Source organism: Callorhinus ursinus, unplaced genomic scaffold (genome assembly GCF_003265705.2).
Source record: "Callorhinus ursinus isolate GAN/ISIS: 27379988/994484 unplaced genomic scaffold, GSC_fseal_2.0 scaffold51, whole genome shotgun sequence".
In the NCBI taxonomy this organism is placed as follows: domain Eukaryota; kingdom Metazoa; phylum Chordata; class Mammalia; order Carnivora; family Otariidae; genus Callorhinus; species Callorhinus ursinus.
In genome coordinates this window covers 6,608,209-6,626,002 of record NW_027397113.1, presented here as the reverse complement: position 1 = coordinate 6,626,002, position 17,794 = coordinate 6,608,209, and the positions used below count along the sequence as shown (strand labels likewise).

Below are 17,794 nucleotides of genomic sequence, written 5' to 3'. Positions count from 1 at the left end.
AAGTCTCTTTCATCACTAGAACCTTTATTTTATACTTCCCGAAGAAGCTCTTTTTGACTTAGATGGAGATTCTCATCATATATAATTTGGAGGCACACACAAAAAGGAAACTAGAAGCAAAATAAGTTGTTTTACGGTGTTTGGAAAACTTCCCATTTAGAGTCCAACGGAGACGGAGGTGTGATGTCTGGGTTTCACCACCACCTCCTCCAGTGAGCCATGGTGAGTGCTGGAGCGCAGCCCCCTGCCCCCCAGCTATCCATAAGACAACCCTGAAACCGGGGCTCTTGGGTGGCCCAGTCATTAAGCGTCTGCCTTCAGCTCAGGTCATGATCCCAGGGTCCTGGGATCGAGCCCCGCATCCGGCTCCCTGCTCCGCGGGAAGCCTGCTTCTCCCTCTCCCACTCCCCCTGCTTGTGTTCCCTCGCTGTGTCTCTGTCAAATAAATAAATAAATAAAATCTTAAAAAGAAAAAAAGGCAACCCTGAAACCAACAGCTGCAGGAGCTGTTGCAAGCCAGCTTCGCGACAGATTTCTGCTTGGGGAGTGTACTGACAAGTCTGGTTCTCTTCCCTGGGGGCTCACACCCTTTAAGTCCCTGGGGTTAAGGGAGGGCTCACTCAGCTCTTGCCTCTGGGCCTTCCTTCCAAGCTGCTGATGCCCTTTCTGCGGGGTTTGCTGCTTCTGAAGTGTGGGCACGAGCAGGCAATGACAACTGTCAGGACTGCAGCCAGCCAGAAAGCAACTCTACCATGTAACCCGGTTAGGAGATTTAAGTAGGAGCAAGAAAGGGTCTTGGAATCCACGACACATGAATAATCTCTGAACTTTGCGCTGGGCGGGGCTTCCAGCCACCGCAGAGCCCCGGCACATTCTGTTCCTGCTCCTTTCCTCCCCTCTTTGCCTTCTTCACCCAGTCATTCCCCATCTCAGCTTCCTCGTGTAGCCCCCCGCCAGGATGCCTTCCTTGACCATCTCCGGGAGTCAGTCCCTTCACTGTCCATGCACATAGTATAGCTACAGTGTTACATTTTGAGTGTGTGTGTGATTTTGGGGGGCAGCCATCTCCCCAGTGTACCGAGGCTTGTGGGTGCGGGGACTAGGTGACTTCCACCACATCCCAGTATCTAGCTGTGTCTGGCAAGGTGCTGGTGGATGAAAGAATGAATGGAGGCCCCATAGTGCGCAGTGGGGGACCTGGGAGGTCCTCCTGGCCAGTCTACGAGACATGCTGCACGCCTCTGCGCTGCAGGGCGGCGGGGGGGTGGGGGTGAGCAGGAGACAGGCTGCCGGCCTTTGCACTACACCACTTCCCTCAGAGGCCAGAGAGCAAGCCTCTTCTTGTACAGATGGGAAATTGAGCCCTTTGAGGTCACATGTCCACGGCCCAGACCTCCTGTCTCAGTCCGGTGTGCAGAGAGATGGGGGAGGGTGGGGCAGAGGACGGGGGCTCACTCCTGGCTGGGGTTTGGAGGAGATTTGCCCGGGCAGCGGCATCTGACACAGGCTTCCCAGGTTGGGAGCAGAGCTTGGGTGAGTTTGAGAAACATGGAAGGGAAAGCGAAGCTGGGCAAATCAGAAGAGGCAGGTGTGGACGCCCAGACTCACCACACAAGGCCCAGAGTCCTTGCAGAGGCCCTGGAAGATGCGAGGCTGAGGTCTCCATCGCTAGTTTCGTTTCCAGAGGGGTGGCGGACTCACCCGCCATGGTCCCCTGAGCCAGGAGAGCAGCGGGCGTCCCTCCCAGGTGGCCCTGACCCCACCTTCCCCTGCTAACCACCGTGCCAGCTCTGTGGCCCTGCGGAGATGCTGGGAGGATGTGGGGTGGCGAGGTGGGGGCTGAGGCAGGACTCTGGGGGTGCAGAGGCCCGCCTGCTCCCGGAAGGAGGAAGCTGCACAGGGTGTCTGTGGCTGGGCCCCGGGATCCCGGACCAGGGGAACTTCCTCTTCCTCTCAGGGCAGGTGTAGCTGCCACAGCCGGACCAACACCCTGGCCCTGTCATGGATGGGGGCAAGGGGCCCAGACTCAAAGACTTCCTGAGTGGGAGCCTGGCCACCTGGGTGAGGGGGCAGGTGGGAGGCGGCTGGGAAAGGGAAGTGAGCAGCAGGGAGGGGCTGGTGCTGGGTTTGGAGGAGGGTCCGGCAGAGTCGGGGGGGGGGGGGGGGGGGGGGGGGGGGGGGGGGGGGCACAGATGGGGGGCTGGAGAAGTTGAGGGAGCCGTGGGGCAAGGGTCAGGGGCATTCGGGGAAGAGGTGAGGAGGAGGCTGCGTGGGCTCAGGAGGCAGGTCCGAGGGGCTGGGAGTCACTCTGCTGGGAAGGGAGTTCCTAACTGGGCAGCTGACTTGTCTCGGCTCCCCACAGGCGCTGGGACTGGCCAGCCTGGTGGGAGAGGCGGAGGAACCTGAGGGGGAAGAGGAGGAAGGAGAGGGGCCCCTTTGCCCAGAGAAGAAGTTCTTGCATCTCAGCGATGGGGCCCTGCTCCTCCGGGTGCTGGGCATCATGTAAGAAGCCACAGGCCTGCCTAGGAGTCTGAGGTGGCCCCTCCCCACACAGACTACTGGGAGGAGCTTGAGGGCTGGTGGGTGGAGCCTGATTGGGGGAGGTGGGGCCTTGATGGCCCCCCTCCCCCACCTAGCTCCCTGTGCGTGCCCACAGAGCTCCTAGTTCTCGAGGGGGACCTCGGGCGGTCGGGGGCTGTGATGCTCCTGCATCCTGGCGGGTGCGGAACCTGAACCACCTGTGGGGCCGGCTGAGGGACTTCTACCAGGTGAGGGGCTGGGAAGGGGAGGCTGAGCCTGGGAGGCCCCTGTGGGAAGGCCCTTCTTCTAGGTCCTGTCTCCTCTGCCCCCAGGAGGAGCTGCAGCTGCTGATCCTGTCGACACCCCCAGACCTCCAGACGTTGGGGTTTGACCCCTTCTCAGGTGCTCTCTCTTACTACCCCTTCCTGCTTCTATCCCCTCACCCCACCCCTAACTTTCTGTGGCTTGTGCTCTGCAGAGGAGGCAGTGGAGGAGTTGGAAGGCATCCTTCGGCTGTTGCTGGGGGCGTCAGTGCAGGTGAGCAGGGGAGGGAAGGGTAGGGTCCAGCCTCCGCGGGAGACGAAGACGTGGGGGATTCCCGTGCCGGCATTTCCGCCCGGTCTCCCTGCAGTGTGAGCACCGGGAACTCTTCATCCGACACATCCAGGGCCTCAGTCTTGAGGTCCAGAGTGAGCTGGCTGCTGCCATCCAGGAGGTACTGGGGCTGGTCGATAGCCTGGGACTGGCCCTGCCACCTGGGGGCACCCTGCCCCTCACCTTCCTCTGCTGAACTGCTCTCCCTACCCGCCCAGGTGACGCAGCCTGGGGCCGGTGTGGTGCTGGCACTGGCTGGGCCCGAGCCTGGGGAGCTGGAGCCTCCGGAACTGGAGATGCTATCCCGGAGCCTGCTGGGGACTTTGTTAAGGCTGGCACGGGAGCGTGATACGGGTGCCCAGGTAGGGCGCTTTGTGATCCAGGTGGAGGAATGGGAGGACTGCGGGGACCCAGATTTGGGGGTGGGATGGAGTTTGGGGCCCAGATGTGGGGTTGGGGATGAGGGTCTTGGACCAGCAGAGCTTCATGAGCCAGATGTGGCTTGTTGTGACTGGGGCGCATGGGATAGGTTACTTCTGGCTTCTGACCCTCGACTTCCCACAGCGTCTGGCTGAACTGCTGCTGGAGAGACAGCCGGCCCCTTTGTTGCCAGAGGCTCCTGCCAGGACTCCCCCAGAAGGCCCCTCACACCACCTGGCCCTGCAGCTGGCCAACACAAAGGCCCAGCTGCGGCGCCTGAGGCAGGAGCTGTGAGTACCCCCGTCTGGGAAGTAGGCCTGGAGGGAGAGGGGCAGATTAGACGTGGATGGAAACGGGTGGGATCAGGCCTGTGGGTTTTGGGTCCCCACACCCCTCCAGCGTCCCTTTTCTTCAGGGAGGAGAAGGTCGAGCTGCTGCTAGACTCCCAGGCGGAGGTGCAGGGTTTGGAGGCCGAAATGCGACGGCTCCGCCAGGAGGTGCGCTCAGATGCTCCCCGCTGCTGCCGCATTCCCTAGCCCTCTCCCCACGCCTTCCCTGTCCCATCGCCTGCCGCCACCCGGGCTCCTTCCCCTCCCTAATCCCTCTGGCCCGAGGCTGGCCGACCCCACCTCCGCACCTTCTGGCTCAGGCCCAGGCGCTGTCGGGACAGGCCAAGCGGGCCGAATTGTACCGCGAGGAGGTAGAGGCGCTGCGGGAGCGGGCCGGTCGCCTGCCCCGCCTGCAGGAGGAGCTGCGACGCTGTCGCGAGCGGCTACAGGCGGCCCAGGCTTGCAAAAGCCAGCTGGAGGTGAGACGGGAGGCGGGGCCTGGGGAGGGCGGGGCGCGGGGCGGGGCCTGGAGGCGGGGCCTGCTGGGGTTGGGGTGGGCCAGGACCGGGGGCGAATTTGGGCCTGGAGAAGAGAGGGCGAGGTCAAACGGATAGAGCAGTCGTGACCAGGAGAAATGGGTGAGGTGGTGTCTGGGGGAAAGGCCCTCTGGAGAATGGGGCGGATGGAAGGGAGAGGTGGGGGCCGTAGGTTAGGGTAGGTCCTGGAGAGGAGGGTGGGGCCGAGTGCAGGGGAGGAACTGTCTGGAGAGAGCCCTTCGCAGTGGAGCCTAGAGGGATGCCGCCCTGGGAGGGAGTTCTTGGGGAGAAGGGGCGGGGCCTACACAGGAGGGGGCGGGGCCAGGTGCTGGGGAAGTGGTACCTGGATAGACCCTGGAGAGGGAGGGGCAGGTGGGAGGGGGAGGCGGGGCCTGGAGAGCATAGGGGTGCAGGGTCAGGTGAGGGAGGGAAGGCAGAGTCTGTGGCCCTGGAGTGCTTGGGGGCAGCATCACATCCCGGGTGTCTCTGCTCCCCACCAGGAGGAACGGGTTCTCTCCGGGACTCTGGAAGCCTCCAAGGCGCTGCTGGAGGAGCAGCTGGAGGTTGCTCAAGAGCGCTGTGCTAGGCTGCATGAGACTCAGCGTGAGAATCTGCTGCTGCGGACCCGTCTGGGCGAGGCCCATGCGGTGAGATTGCCCGAGTGACCCCCAGTCACTCTGTCATCTGTGACCCCTGGTGGCCCCAATGGTCCCCCAGAGTTCTCTAGAGCACCCTGTGACCCCTGACTCCTTGTTTCCCCTAGTGATCTAGCCCACACATTGGCCTGGCGGTGGTGGGGAAGGCTTGTCTGACCCTGCCCTTCCCCCAGGAGCTGGACACTCTGCGGCATCAGGTGGAGCGCCTGGCAGAGGAGAATGTGGAGCTGGAGCTGGAGCTTCAGCGGAGCCTGGAGCTGCCCCTGGGCTCTCCCCGGGAGGGTAGGGCCCTGGTAGAGGGGCTGCGGATGTAGGGCTGGCTGCCTCTTTTCCTGCAACTCTAGCGGGGATGGCTTCTGACTTCATTCTCTTCCCAAGGTGTTGGTGGGGGGTGGTCTATGGGTGTGTGGGAGGAACCAGGGATCATGGCAAAGTGTAGGGAGGGGTCCTAACCTCATCTCATATGTCCCAGCACCCCTGCCAGGAGCAGCCCCCTCACTTCATGATGAAGTGAGAGAGGCAGAGGCCGGGCGGCTGCAGACCCTGGAGAGGGAGAATCGGGAGCTTCGGGCCCTGCTGCAGGTGCTCCGGGGGCAGCCTGGGGGCCAGGTGAGTCCCCTCCCCCAACCCTTCTAGCAGGTCCTTCCTTGCCTCCTCCTGGGGGCTTAGCCCTTCCTCTCATGTACCCTCAGCACCCCCTGCTGGAGGAGCAGAGCGAAGACTCCTTGGTTCCAGAGCTGGATGTGACTCCCCAGACTTGCCTGGCCTCAGACCTGGGCCCCCAGGGTTTGGCCGGCCAGGTGGGGGATGAAGGCACCCAGGCCTTGGACCTGGCTCCCCCAGTATCAGACTCGGCCCTTGAGAGAGTAGCTGTGCCTCCCCAGGCTTCTGACTCAGACCCACAGGTGATAGAGAGACCCCTCCAGGTGGCTGCCACGGCCCCCCAGACCTCAGACTTGACTGTCCAGGAATCAGGCCGCGCAGTAGCAACACAGGAGTCCCTGGAGAAGGCTGGGCGTGGAGCCCTTCTCCAGACCCCGAGTGCTGTGGTCTCGCCTCAAGTTCCAGGGGTGGAAATTCAGGCCGAGCTGTTGGGAGGAGAGACTGGAGAGTCAGGGCCCAAAGCCCAGGTGCTGAGACAGAGGGGCCCTGCAAGCAAGCCTGGACCCTCAGAGCTCAGCCTCCGTGGGCCGCTGGAGGAGCAGGAGACCCCAGGCCAAGGGCTGGACCTACCCCAAGGGCAGAGAGGGGCCAGAGAGCATGAACAGAAGCTGGAGGGGATGGTTGGGGACCCAGGCCAGCAAAACCCACAGCAAAAGTCAGAAGGGGCTCCGGAGGCCCAGACCTGGGAAGGGCTGATCCCAGGGGAGATCCTGGCTGGTGGTGTCCCAGAGCAGGAGGCCCTGAGGGAGGAGGTGGCGCAGCTCAGGAAAGAGGCCGAGGCCCTTCGAGCAGAGCTAGAGGCCCAGGCCCGGAGGCTGGAGGCCCGAGGCACGGAAGCTGCCCGCCTCTCTGAGGAGCTGGCTCAGGCACGGAAGGCAGAGACTGAGGCCCACGGGGAGGTGGAGGCCCAGGCCCAGGAGCAGGCTCGGCTTCGGGAGGCCGTGGAGGCAGCCAGCCGGGAGCTGGAGGCCGCATCGAGGGAACGGGAGGCATTGACAGAGGCCCTGGCAGCCACAGGCCGAGAGCGGAGGCAGTGGGAGCGCGAGGCGCCCAGACTGAGGGCCCGGGCTGAGGCAGCTGAGGAGCGGCTCCAGGTGCTGGAGAACGAGGGCCGCCAACACCTGAAGGAGGCTGAGAGGGAGAGGCAGGCCCTCAAGGAGGTATGTTGGGGCTCACAGCCTGGGATAGGAAGCGGGGTTCTGCGTCAGTTGCTGGGGTTTGGGTTATTCATTCCATCCGTGGCCCTGGAGTGCTTGGCACCTAGCTGGGGCTGGAGAGCGAAAGGTGAAGTCCACCCCTGCCTTCTGAAACGTGCTTGGCCCCGGGTACAGGACCGATGTCCTCTACCTCTGGTGGGGTGGGCTGTAGGAGGGGATAAGAGTATGGCTGTGGAGCCAGACTGCCTGGATGCCCATCCTGGATCTCCGACTGTGGTAGCTGACCCACCTCCCCCCATTCCTCCTTCCCTAAACTGGAGGTGCTCTTCATCGCCGCCTCAGTGGGTCTTTTGGAAGACCAAGGGAGATAACTGTGTGATGAGCCTCGTTTATGCTGGGCAAAGGCTCAAGACATGTTGATTATTTTTTTAAAAAGATTTATATGTTTACTTTTATTTTTTAGAGAGGGGGAGAGGGGTAGGGGAGAAGGAGACAGTGCCTCTCAAGCAGACTCTAGCCCAGTGTGGAGCCCAACACGGGGCTCCCTCTCACGACCCTGAGATCATGACCTGAGCCGAAATCAAGAGTCAGATGGGTTAACTGACTGAGCCACCCAGGCGCCCCCAGACATGTTGATTATTATTATTATTATTTTAAAGATTTTAAAATTTATTTTAGAGAGAAAGAGAGAGCAGGGGGAGGGGCAGAGGGAGAGGGAGAGAAGTAGGCTCCCCGCTGAGCAGGGATTTCCAACCCCCCCCCCCCGCCAACGTGGGGCTCGATCCCAGGACCCCGAGATCACGACCTGGGCTGAAATCAAGAGTCAGACACTCAACCAACTGAGCCACTCAGGTGCTGCAAAGGGTGCAGGAGGCCATGGGGGAGGGAGCTAGTGCCAGGGTGGGGGTAAGGAGGCTTTGGAGAAGATTCCTAGGAGCGGTAGAGATTCCACTAGGTGGGAAGGCCATTTCATTCAGAGGGAACGGCATGTGCAGAGACCTGAAGGCATTAACGCTGCTTAGGGGCCTGGCAGGTGCGGGAACAGGGCCAGAGAGACGTGCTGGGCCAGCCTTGCTGGTGGCAGTATTCCGTCCCCAGGCAGAGAAATCCACCCAAGCGTGTGGGCAAACCTGTGCGAGGCTGGGTTTGAGGAGGGTCCCCTTGGTGTGCAGAGGAGCCTGTGGCCGGCAGGAGGCAGGTGAGGCTGCCTGGGGCTGGGACGGGGGATGGAGGAGAGAGACCTGGAAACCCCTTCATTCATGGGCTCATGCATGTTGACAGGGATCTCCTTGGCGCTGTACCAGGCAGCCTAATGCCCTTACTGAGGGAGGCTCTCAGGGTCTGGGGTGGAGACAGGGCTGTGCAGGGAGCTGTGGGAGTCCAGGAAGCACAGTGGACTCAGGCTGGGTCATGTCAGGGAAGGCTTCCTGGAGGAGGAGAGAGAACTGCAGTGAGCCCGTAGGAGGCGCAGGCGCTGCTCCTGGGTGTGGAGGGTGTGAGGTGGGAAGTGGAGGGAGGCTAGGCAGAGGATTCACTAGCAGGTTCCTACTGGGCAGAGCCTCATCTTCCTTTCAAGCTAAGGAAGGAGTTGTGGTTGTTCTTGGGAAGGAAATGACCTCCGTGACCTTCACATGAGGGCAATGACCTTTAAACCCAGTGGAGCGTTGAAGGGAGCAGAGTCATCAGGTACTCATGTTGCAAGGCCCCTCGGGGGAAGCTGAGGAGACTAGGAGGCAATGGGAAGGTTGTTCAGGCCAGGGGGCCTCATGCTGCTGGGGGACAGTGTGCTGCAGACGAGGAATCGGGTCTTCCAGCTGAGCAGTTTCCTGTCACATCCCTATTGTCCAGAGGAGGACACTGAGATTCAGGAGGAGTAATTGGCTGAGATACCCCTCGTGCGGGCGGAGAGGAGCGGGGAACACAGTGTTGGGTTGACCCAGGTTAGGCATAGGGCAGGGCAGGCCTGGGGAGTGGGAGAATGGGGGTGTGGGCGGGTAGGTAAGGCCGACGGGGGTCTCTGGGCTTCACTCTGTAGGATGTGACTGAGAGATGCTGTCAGGCAGACCTGGCTTCTAGCCCAGATCCCCTGCCTCCTGGCTGTGCAGTTAGGGGCGAACTCCTTAACCTGTCTCCTGGAAAACTGGAATACAAATGACCTGCCTTACAGGATCCCATAACACTGTAAGACGATGAATGTAGAGAGCTGGGGGCAGCTGTGGAGTGGCAATGCCGGCAGGTGGGCCGGGCAGGTGAGGGTAGGGGGAGGTGCAGGGGAGGGGAGGGTGTGCTCTGAGGACTGAGCCTGAGGAAGAGCCTGAGGACAAAGGGGAATTTTGTGAGATTTCCTGGGCAGAGCAGTTTCTGGTGATGACTGGGTGTGGTGTAGGAGGAGGTGGCTTAGCCCCGGGGAAGTTGGGGAACCGAGGGTAGGTGGCGTCCCTGTGGGCTGGAAGTGCAGTGGGGCGGGGCGCTGAGGGCCACGGCCAGGGCCTGGAGGGGGCCAGGGCCTGGAGGGGGCCGGTTCCGCGGTCTGGCCTCTTCAAGTCTCTTCATTGGTACCCCTGTTCTACCCTTAGCCCTTGGGCTCTCGTGGAGGCGGGCCAATAGGAGGCAGGGGGACTTGTAGTTTTTCAGTGAGAGCCTCCCTCTGGGGGAGGCTCAGTGGGGTTGCAAAACCGGGAAGATCAGAGCAGAGGCTGTAGACTCTGTGTCCAGAGTGAGGTTTTGGTAGGCAGCTGGTCCCAGTCGGCCCTTCCTTGTGGTTTCATCCTGCCAGGGCCCCCGCACTTCAGAATGGTTTGGCCTATCTCCCTCTGCGGCCCGCTCTGCCCCCTTCCACAATGGTGTGGCCCAACCGCCACAGGATGCCTGGCCTGGCCTGGCCTGCAGCGTCTCTCCCCACCCGCCAGCCCCCACTGTGGTTGGGCCCAACATTCACCAAGTTCCTGTGCTCTGTCGCCCTCCCCCTGTGGCCCAGGGCGCTCTGCAGATCTGCCTCCTCCAAGCCCCTCTTTCCCTCACGTGGCCCGCATGGCCTCAGCACGTAGGACACGGCTAGCTGCCACTGGGCGCACGAGGAACCGCGGGCTCAGAGAGGTAAAGACACTTGCCTGGCGAGTGTCTCTGAGTCCTGGACCAGGGGCCTCCCTCACCCGCTGCCAGGCTTACGATCCCCGTCTTTCGTCTTCCGTAGTGACTCCGCAAGGCCGCCAGGCTTTGCTCCGCATGGGGGAGTGGAAGCCCAAAGGGGTAAAGATCTTGGCCCAGGGTGGGGCGCCTGGCTAGCTCCATCAGTAGAGCACGTGACTCTTGATCTCAGGGTCATGAGAGCCTACTTAAAAACAAAAACAAAACAAAACAAAAAAGATATTTGCCCAGGGTGACTGAGGAAGGACAGAAAGCCAGGTCTCCAGATGCTCAGGCCTTGGAATCTGGCCCCCCCTGTTCCCCCCTCCCCGGGTGAGGATGGTGGTCTTCCCTCCTGGCCCTGAGCCCCCTGTGCCTGCCCTCAGGAGCTAGAGAAGGCCGTGGTGCGGGGCCGGGAGCTGGGGGCGCGGCTGGAGCACCTGCAGAGTGAGCTGAAACAGGCAGCTCTGGAGCGCCAGGAATTTCTGCAAGAACAAGAGTTCCAGCACCAGAGGTGGGGGGTGTCACCCCAGGGGCAGAGAGGGGGCAGCTAGGGCTTGGGGAGGGGTTGGTGCCACGGCTTCTCCTGGCAGGTACCAGGGCCTAGAGCAGCGGCTGGAAGCTGAGCTGCAGGCGGCGGCCACCAGCAAGGAGGAGGCCCTGAGGGAGCTCAAGACCAGGGCTCTGCAGCTGGAAGAGGAGCTGGTCCAGGTAAGGCCTGCGGCCCTGGGCGCTGGGAGCCTCGTCCCACCCGCCCTCCGTCCTGCCTGCGGACAGCGGGGGCTGCGTGCGTTGTGCTCCATCCCTCCAGCCCCGCGCTGGTCTTGCCCCTTGATTTTGGACTAGTTGCTTGCCTTGTGCCCCATTTGGGGGCCGATTGGAGAGCGCCCCGTGCTGGGGGTCTGGCAGACTCTGCCCAGGCCTTGTAGTCTTCTGGGGGGCCTTGTTTCCCTCGTTCCTCCAACGGACAGACCCCAGCGGCTCTGCTCTGAGGTGCTGGCTGTGTCTCTCTGGGGCCTCACCACTCCCCAGTGAGCTCAGTTACTGCCCTTGTTCTTGGCTGGCCATTGTTTCTGAGGCTCCCAGCTCAGGGCTGAGCTCCGGGTTGTGGTGGGGCGCAAGACCAGGTAAGGACAAAGACCACCATAACACGGGGTGTCAGGGGACAGCGGGCACCCAGCAGAGCCCCTAACGCGTACATGTAGGCTTGGTTAGGGGAAAGTCGTGTTGAAACTGGGGCCCGGAGGAAGAGCAGGGTGGAGAGAGAAGTGGCCCGGGCAGAGGCCAGTCCCTGCTGCAGAACTGAGTGATGTGGAGCAGGGCAGACAGAGAGTGACAGATGGACCTGTGGGAGCCAGGAGCGTGGGGGTGGGGGACCCCGTGACGGAGGGATGAGGCAGCAGTGCTGCCCAAGGGGTCCCTGCATGATCCTCCGGCCTCCTCCACGCCCCTGTGTGACCTCCCGGGGCCTCTCCTTGCAGCTGCGCCAGGGCCCTGAGGGGCTGGGGTCTGAGGGGCACGCTGAGCTGAAGACCCCGGGGGCCCAGAGTGGGCGGCTCATCGAGGTGGAGCGCAGTGTGAGTGTCGACCATGGCAGGCACGGGGAGGGGGTTGCCCCAGTGGCCTGGCCCCTGCTAAACCCCCTCCCTTCCAAATGCAACGAGCAGAATGCAACGCTGGTGGCCGAGAAGGTGGCTCTGCAGGGGCAGTTGCAGCACCTGGAGGGGCAGCTGGGGAGCCTGCAGGGGCGAGCCCAGGAGCTCCTGCTGCAGAGTCAGCGCGCCCAGGAGTGCAGCAGCCGCCTGCAGGTGGGTGGCGGCCTGGATGCCCTGCCCCCTGCCCAATCTCAGGCCCCCTTTCCACAGCTGCCTGCCCTTTTCTCTGCCCTAGCTCCCAGCTGGCTGCGCTACCTGTTCCCTAGTCCCTGACCTCTGAACCACCCCATTCTGCACCCCTCTAACCCCGCTCCTGCTCACTTCCACTTGCTCCTTCCCCTTGAGCCTTCCCCCTTCCCCTCACCTCTGTGCTGTTTTTTGGCCCAGCTCTATCCCTCTCAACAGCCAGCCCTTAGTCCTTTCCTCTTTCCCTGCTCCTACCCCGGCCCCATCTGTCCCATCCCTGCCTAGTGCCTCCTGCCCTCCCCTCCACAGCCTGGCACCAGCGCCCATCTCCATGATACTGCTCCCCTCTCCTTGCCCACTCACCCCCGCCTCTGCTTTCTGCTCCCTGTCACCCCTGCTCCAGCGCTCGGCCTCCTCTATAGTTCTCTCTGTATCCTCTGCCCTGCCCCTTGCCTTTTGCCCCCTGTCCCTTACCCCCTTTGGAACTGGGATTGCACCCCCCTGCTCTGTCTAGGCTGAGAAGTCTGTCCTGGAGATGCAGGGCCAGGAGCTGCATAAGAAGCTGGGGGTGCTGGAGGAGGAGGTGCGGGTGGCGCGGCAGTCCCAGGAGGAGACCCGGGCGCAGCAGCAGGCTCTGCTGCGGGATCATGAGGCCCTGGCCCAGCTGCAGCGGCGGCAGGAGGCCGAGCTAGAGGAACTGCTGGTCCGGCACCGTGACCTCAAGGCTAACATGCGGGCGCTGGAGCTGGCCCACCGGGAGCTGCAGGGCCGGTGAGCCTCCCCCAGACTCCTGGCTTCTCTCCCCAGCACTGCTGGCCTTGGTGGCTCTGACCACCCCTGGCCCCCTCCCCAAGGACCACCACTCAACACAGCCACCTCTGCTGCAGTGGTCTCACGTGTGGCTGGGCCCCGGGGTGAGCTCACCCTGAGGCTCGTTCGTCATGGGGAGTGGTGGGCACCTCGCCTGGCATTCTGCTCCCTCGCTTTATTTGGGGGCCGGTGCTTAGGAGAGGGCAGACTCCTAGGTCCATATAGTCTAGCCGCCCGCTTGCCCCGGCCCCAGGTCTCTGCAGCCTTCTCAGTCCCTGTGCATCCCAGGCACGAGCAGCTGCAGGCCCAGAGGGCCAGCGTGGAGGCGCAGGAGATGGCCTTGCTGGCGGAGCGAGAACGCCTGATGCAGGACGGGCATCGGCAGCGTGGCCTGGAGGAGGAGCTGCGGAGGCTGCAGAGTGAGCATGACAGGTACCAGCCCTGGCACAGCCCCGCCCCTCTCGGGCCAGGTCTCAGTGTTCCCGTCTGTGAAGTGGGTTGGTGGTGGGTTAGTCACCGTCCCTGTGGGGTCCCGCTTTGCCTCCTCTTGCCCAGTGTGGCCTTCTGGCCCCTCCTGGGGGGCCTGGGAGGGGGTTGAGTGCCCTTGGAGAGCATCTCTTCTGGACTCTGCAGGGCTCAGAAGCTGTTGGCAGAGGTGTCTCGGGAGCGCGGTGAGCTGCAGGGTGAACGTGGGGAGCTGCGGGGCCGGCTGGCGCGGCTGGAGCTGGAGCGGGCCCAGCTGGAGGTGCAGAGCCAGCGACTGCGTGAGTCCAACCAGCAGCTGGACCTGAGTGCCTGCCGGCTGACCACACAGTGCGAGGTGTGGTGAGGGATGGGTGGTGGCTGGCTGGGGGCTGGAGAGTTGGGGGGGGGTGGAAGGTAGCCACCCTGAGCCCCATTAAATCCCCCACCTGCCCTACCGCCTGTTCCATCCCCCCAGCTATTGACAGAGCTTCGGAGCGCCCAGGAAGAGGAGAACCGGCAGCTGCTGGCTGAGGTGCAGGCGCTGAGCCGGGAGAACCGGGAGCTCCTGGAGCGCAGCCTGGAGAGCCGGGACCACCTGCACCGTGAGCAGCGCGAGTACCTGTGAGCATGCCATGGGTGGGCCCAGCTCGGCTGCCGGGAGCGGGAGCGGGTCCCCGAGACCCCTTTGGCTGCTCATGGGCAGATGCCCAGGGGGTCCTGGGAAAGGGCCGGGGCTGATCGCCCGGGGCTCAGGACAGTAGCAGTTTGCCAACACGGGAGCACGTCGGTGTGCTAACGGCAGGCAGGCTTGTGGCAGTGTGTCCTGAGCCTCACTCCTGCCTGGCCTCACGCCCGCCTCCTCCCTCCTCATGCTCGCAGGGACCAGCTCAATGCGTTGCGCCGTGAGAAGCAGAAGCTGGTGGAGAAGATCATGGACCAGTACCGAGTGCTGGAGCCTGGACCCCTGCCCCGGACCAAGTGAGGGGCCCCTCCACCCCCTGAAGCCGGGGACCCTCCCACCCTCTGCCCCTGCCCTGCCCTCTCCAGGCCCCGATGAGGGTTTGCCTGGCCATCCCCAGCGTGGCCCTCTTGTCCCTCCTTCCTCCCTGGCCTTACCCCCTCTTGTGCCCTCTTGCCCCCAGGAAGGGCAGCTGGTTGGCAGACAAGGTGAAGAGGCTGATGCGGCCCCGGCGGGAGGGGGGCCTCCATGGGGGGCCACGCCTGGGGGCCGATGGGGCTGGCAGCACCGAGAGCCTGGGGGGCCCCCCAGAGACGGAGCTCTCCGAGGGCAGGGAGGCAGATGGGACAGGTGGGTCTGGGGGCCGGGTGACCAGGATGGTCCCTACCCCATGTGTCCTATCCCCACCCTGGTGCTTGCCAGCACCTCTCGTCTCTCCCTTCGTCTAGTGTGGCTTGCACGTGTACCCCACCCCCCCACCCTGCGTCCCTGCTGCAGCCCCTTCAGCCGGCACCTCCCTCTTGCCGGCGCCGCCACCCACCCCGCCCTACCCATCCACAGCGGTGTCTAGGACCTCAGAGTGGCAGGGGACTTTAGTGAGAGGTCACTTATCCCAGTCAGCAGATGAGGAAGCCGAGGCCCAGGGAGGGGACGTGCCTTGCCCCAGGTCACACAGTGAGTTAGTGTCAGAGCCAGCACAGGCCAGCCTCCTGTCACCACCCTCCTTCCCCCAGACCTTACCCCTGCCTCTGCAGCCTCTTCTCCTTGCTCCTTTGCAGCTTCACCCCACCGGCCCCTCCACTCTGCCCAGCCCCTTCCTGCATTGCTCCACACCCTCCCTGCCAATGCTTCTTGCAGGGTCCCCTTCTCCGACACCCATGCGCCGGGCCCAGAGCTCCCTCTGCCTGCGGGATGAGACCCTGGCAGGGGGGCAGCGGCGGAAACTCAGCTCACGATTCCCTGTGGGGCGAAGCTCTGAGTCATTCAGCCCCGGGGACACCCCCAGGCAGCGATTCCGACAGCGCAGGCCGGGCCCCCTGGGCGCGCCCACCTCCCATGGCAAAGGTGAGAGATGAGGGTCCCTGCTCCCATTTGCTCCCCAGCTCCCTTGGACCCACTAACCCCTTGGCTTTCTCCTGTCCCTTGGGTCTCTGCACAAGCCCTGCCCGCCTCTCTGCTCTGGTCCCCATGGCCCATTGGCTGCCTTGTGCACCCCCAGGACCTGGCGTGGGGTGGGATGGCTCCATCGAGACCCTGTCGGAACACAAAGCAGATGCTAACGGAGAGGGTGAGTGGGGGTATTTGGCCTGCCTGGGGCCCCTGGCTCATTCATTCATCTACTTGACAATGAGCCTTTACTGAGTGCCAGGTGATGTGCTAGGGCTACAGCAGGGGATACAGCTGGGAACATTCTGGTACAGGAGGGAGATAGTAAACAACGTGCATAAAAATAATAATTATCTACAACGGCCCTGGCCAGTAGAAATATGATGTGAGCTACATGTGTAATTTAAAATTTTCCAGTAGCCTCATCAGAAAAGTAAAAAGAGACCGGTAAAATTAATTTAATTTTTTAAAAAAGATTTTATTTATTTATTGGAGAGAGAGAGAGAGATAGCAAGAGAGAGCATGAGCGGGGAGGAGAGGGAGAAGCAGGCTCCCCGCTGAGCAGAGAGCCCGATGCGGGGCTGAATCCCAGGACCCTGGGATCATGACCTGAGCCGAAGGCAGACGTTTGTTTTTTTTTTTTAAAATTTAAAAAAAAATTTTTTTTATTAGAGAGAGAGAGTATAAGCAGGGGGAGCGGCAGGTAGAGGGAGAGGGAGAAGCAGGCTCCCTGCTGAGCAGAGAGCCCGATGTGGGGCTCGATCCCAGGACCCTGGGATCATGACCTGAGCCAAAGGCAGACGCTTAACTGACTGAGCCACCCAGGTGCCCCTCCCCCCTTTATTTTATTTATTCAGGTAAAATTAGTTTTAATAACATTTTATTTATCCCATTATACTGGAACTGTTACCATTTCAACCTGTAGTCAGTGTGGAAAGTCATTAATGAGATGTTTATTTTAGTTAATTAATTAATTTTTATTAATGAGATAGTTTATATTATTTTTTCCTGCTACGTCCTTGAGTCCAGCGGCTGTTTTACATTCCAGCACATGGAAGTTCAGATGGGCTGCATCTCAGGTGCTCGGTTCTGCACTGGGCGGCTCAGCCCCAGAATGTTAGGCGGTGGCAATGCTCTGGAAAGAGAGAGCGCAGGGGGAGGAGATCAGGAGCGCTAGGTGGGGCAGGTTGCGAGTTTGACTACGGTGCTTAGGGTAGTCCTCAGAGAGGAGGTGAAGTGGGAGCAAAGACTTGGAGGTGAGAGTTTCCTGTCAACATCCCTGGGGACGAGCATTCCAGGCAGAGGGAACAGCCGAAGCAAAGGTCTGGCAAGTTCGAGGACGGGCAAGGTGGCCAGTGCAGCTGGAGCGAGGAGAGGGGAGCTGAGGGGAGCTGCAAGGGGCAGGCAGTGGGGGGGGGGGCAGGAGGTGGGGGGCCCTGGGGGCCTCCTCGAATGCTGGGAGCTCCCAAGGGAGCGGCCTGAGTTGAGCCTTCCTCTTCAGGCCTCAAGGTGCAGGAGCCGGAGAAACGCCCTCTCACCCCTTCCCTCAGCCAGTGACACCATGTGGACGGGGGGCTTGGGAGTGCAGTCCTTTCACCACCAGAGTCCTGGTGGGGGTCTCCGACAGCCCAAGAATTCGGGGATCCAGGCCGCCTGGAGCCAGTCCTTGGATGAGGAGGCCTGGGCCCCCAGCTCCTCCAAGGCCTACTCTGGGGCCCTGAGATGGAGCTGGGATAAGCCTGTGGACAGAGGGGACGGCTGGTCCCCAGGAGCAGCTCCTCGCCAGGGCACCGGCTCTGCTTTGCGGCCCTCGCTGCGGAGGCCGGCTCCGGGTGACCCCCCAGCTGAAGGAGACAGGCAGAAGTGGGCAAGAGAGCTCGCTGCCTGGTCCGGGCAGGGAGCCAAGGACCATTCACTGGGGAGGGTGACCTGGGCCCATCTCTGAGCTGTATCTGGTTTGTGAGGGACATGAAAATAAAGCTGGGGTACGACCACCTGAATTTGTGCTCTGTGTCTAGTGGTGGTATCCAGGAGTCCCACGGCACCCACCATGCACACAGCCGAAGTCTGTGTGGGCTGGGGTCCGTGCCCATTGGCTTCCTCACCCTGCCCGGGGCGGTGAAGGGCTTTCTTTGAGGTCCGGGCTAGTCAGGCTCACTTGGATATCCCAGTGGTGTGGCTGGAGGTGGGGTTCTGGGTAGCCCAAGTGTGGGCTCCGCCTTTGCTTAGAAGGTGGGGTCTGGGCTCCAGTGAAGCCCCAGAGGCTCCGCCCCCTCCCTCCTCCCTCCTCCCTCCTCTTACTTCTCGCCTTCTCTTACTTTCTCCACCCCTCTAGGGTTGAGCTCCTCCCCAGTGGGTTCTCAGCCCAGTGGGATGTCACCTAGGCTGACGGGCTTTCATGGAGGGACACAAGAGGTGGGAAGGACACTGGTCTCTGACCAGAGCTTCCAGAACGACGCCCAGGAAAGGGGCAATTAGGCTAGGGGGCAGGACGTGAGTCAGGGCACCCAGGGCCGCCCAGGGTAGGGTGGGGCTGCCAGGGCTGAGGTGAGGCAACTTGAATCTGGGGGTGGGCAGAGCTGGGAGGGGTGGCCAGGCCAGCCTCCCCAGGG

The 17,794-nt window shown here is 62.3% G+C and overlaps 1 protein-coding gene across 2 annotated transcripts; it reads left to right on the top strand.

Moving 5' to 3' along the window:
* Positions 1 to 1,242: 1,242 nt before the first annotated feature.
* On the top strand, positions 1,243 to 16,871 carry CCDC88B (coiled-coil domain containing 88B). Of its 2 annotated transcripts, XM_025878420.2 has the most exons (28): positions 1,432 to 1,533; positions 1,958 to 2,061; positions 2,363 to 2,502; positions 2,657 to 2,768; positions 2,853 to 2,922; positions 2,999 to 3,057; positions 3,152 to 3,235; positions 3,333 to 3,476; positions 3,679 to 3,824; positions 3,950 to 4,031; positions 4,184 to 4,342; positions 4,900 to 5,046; positions 5,229 to 5,337; positions 5,528 to 5,664; positions 5,748 to 6,878; positions 10,388 to 10,515; positions 10,595 to 10,712; positions 11,483 to 11,578; positions 11,669 to 11,809; positions 12,357 to 12,613; positions 12,941 to 13,084; positions 13,286 to 13,472; positions 13,593 to 13,738; positions 13,997 to 14,095; positions 14,260 to 14,426; positions 14,934 to 15,140; positions 15,295 to 15,363; positions 16,684 to 16,871. In XM_025878420.2, exons 2-28 carry the CDS (start codon positions 2,002 to 2,004, stop codon positions 16,737 to 16,739), a joined length of 4,395 nt encoding a protein of 1,464 aa, XP_025734205.1. In that variant the 5' UTR covers positions 1,432 to 1,533; positions 1,958 to 2,001; the 3' UTR covers positions 16,740 to 16,871. The 2 variants fall into 2 exon arrangements, with proteins under 2 accessions (XP_025734206.1, XP_025734205.1); XM_025878421.2 differs by lacking the exon at positions 1,958 to 2,061 and having other exon boundaries at positions 1,243 to 1,533.
* The last annotated feature ends 923 nt before the right edge of the window (positions 16,872 to 17,794 follow it).

Excerpts from the sequence above, each read along its gene's own strand:
- CCDC88B (XM_025878420.2), top strand. The coding sequence starts at position 2,002 with ATGGATGGGGGCAAGGGGCCCAGACTCAAAGACTTCCTGAGTGGGAGC. Across the intron at positions 5,047-5,228 it reads GTCTGGGCGAGGCCCATGCG|GAGCTGGACACTCTGCGGCA; the intron begins GTGAGATTGCCC and ends CCCTTCCCCCAG. Across the intron at positions 13,739-13,996 it reads CGTGAGCAGCGCGAGTACCT|GGACCAGCTCAATGCGTTGC; the intron begins GTGAGCATGCCA and ends TCATGCTCGCAG.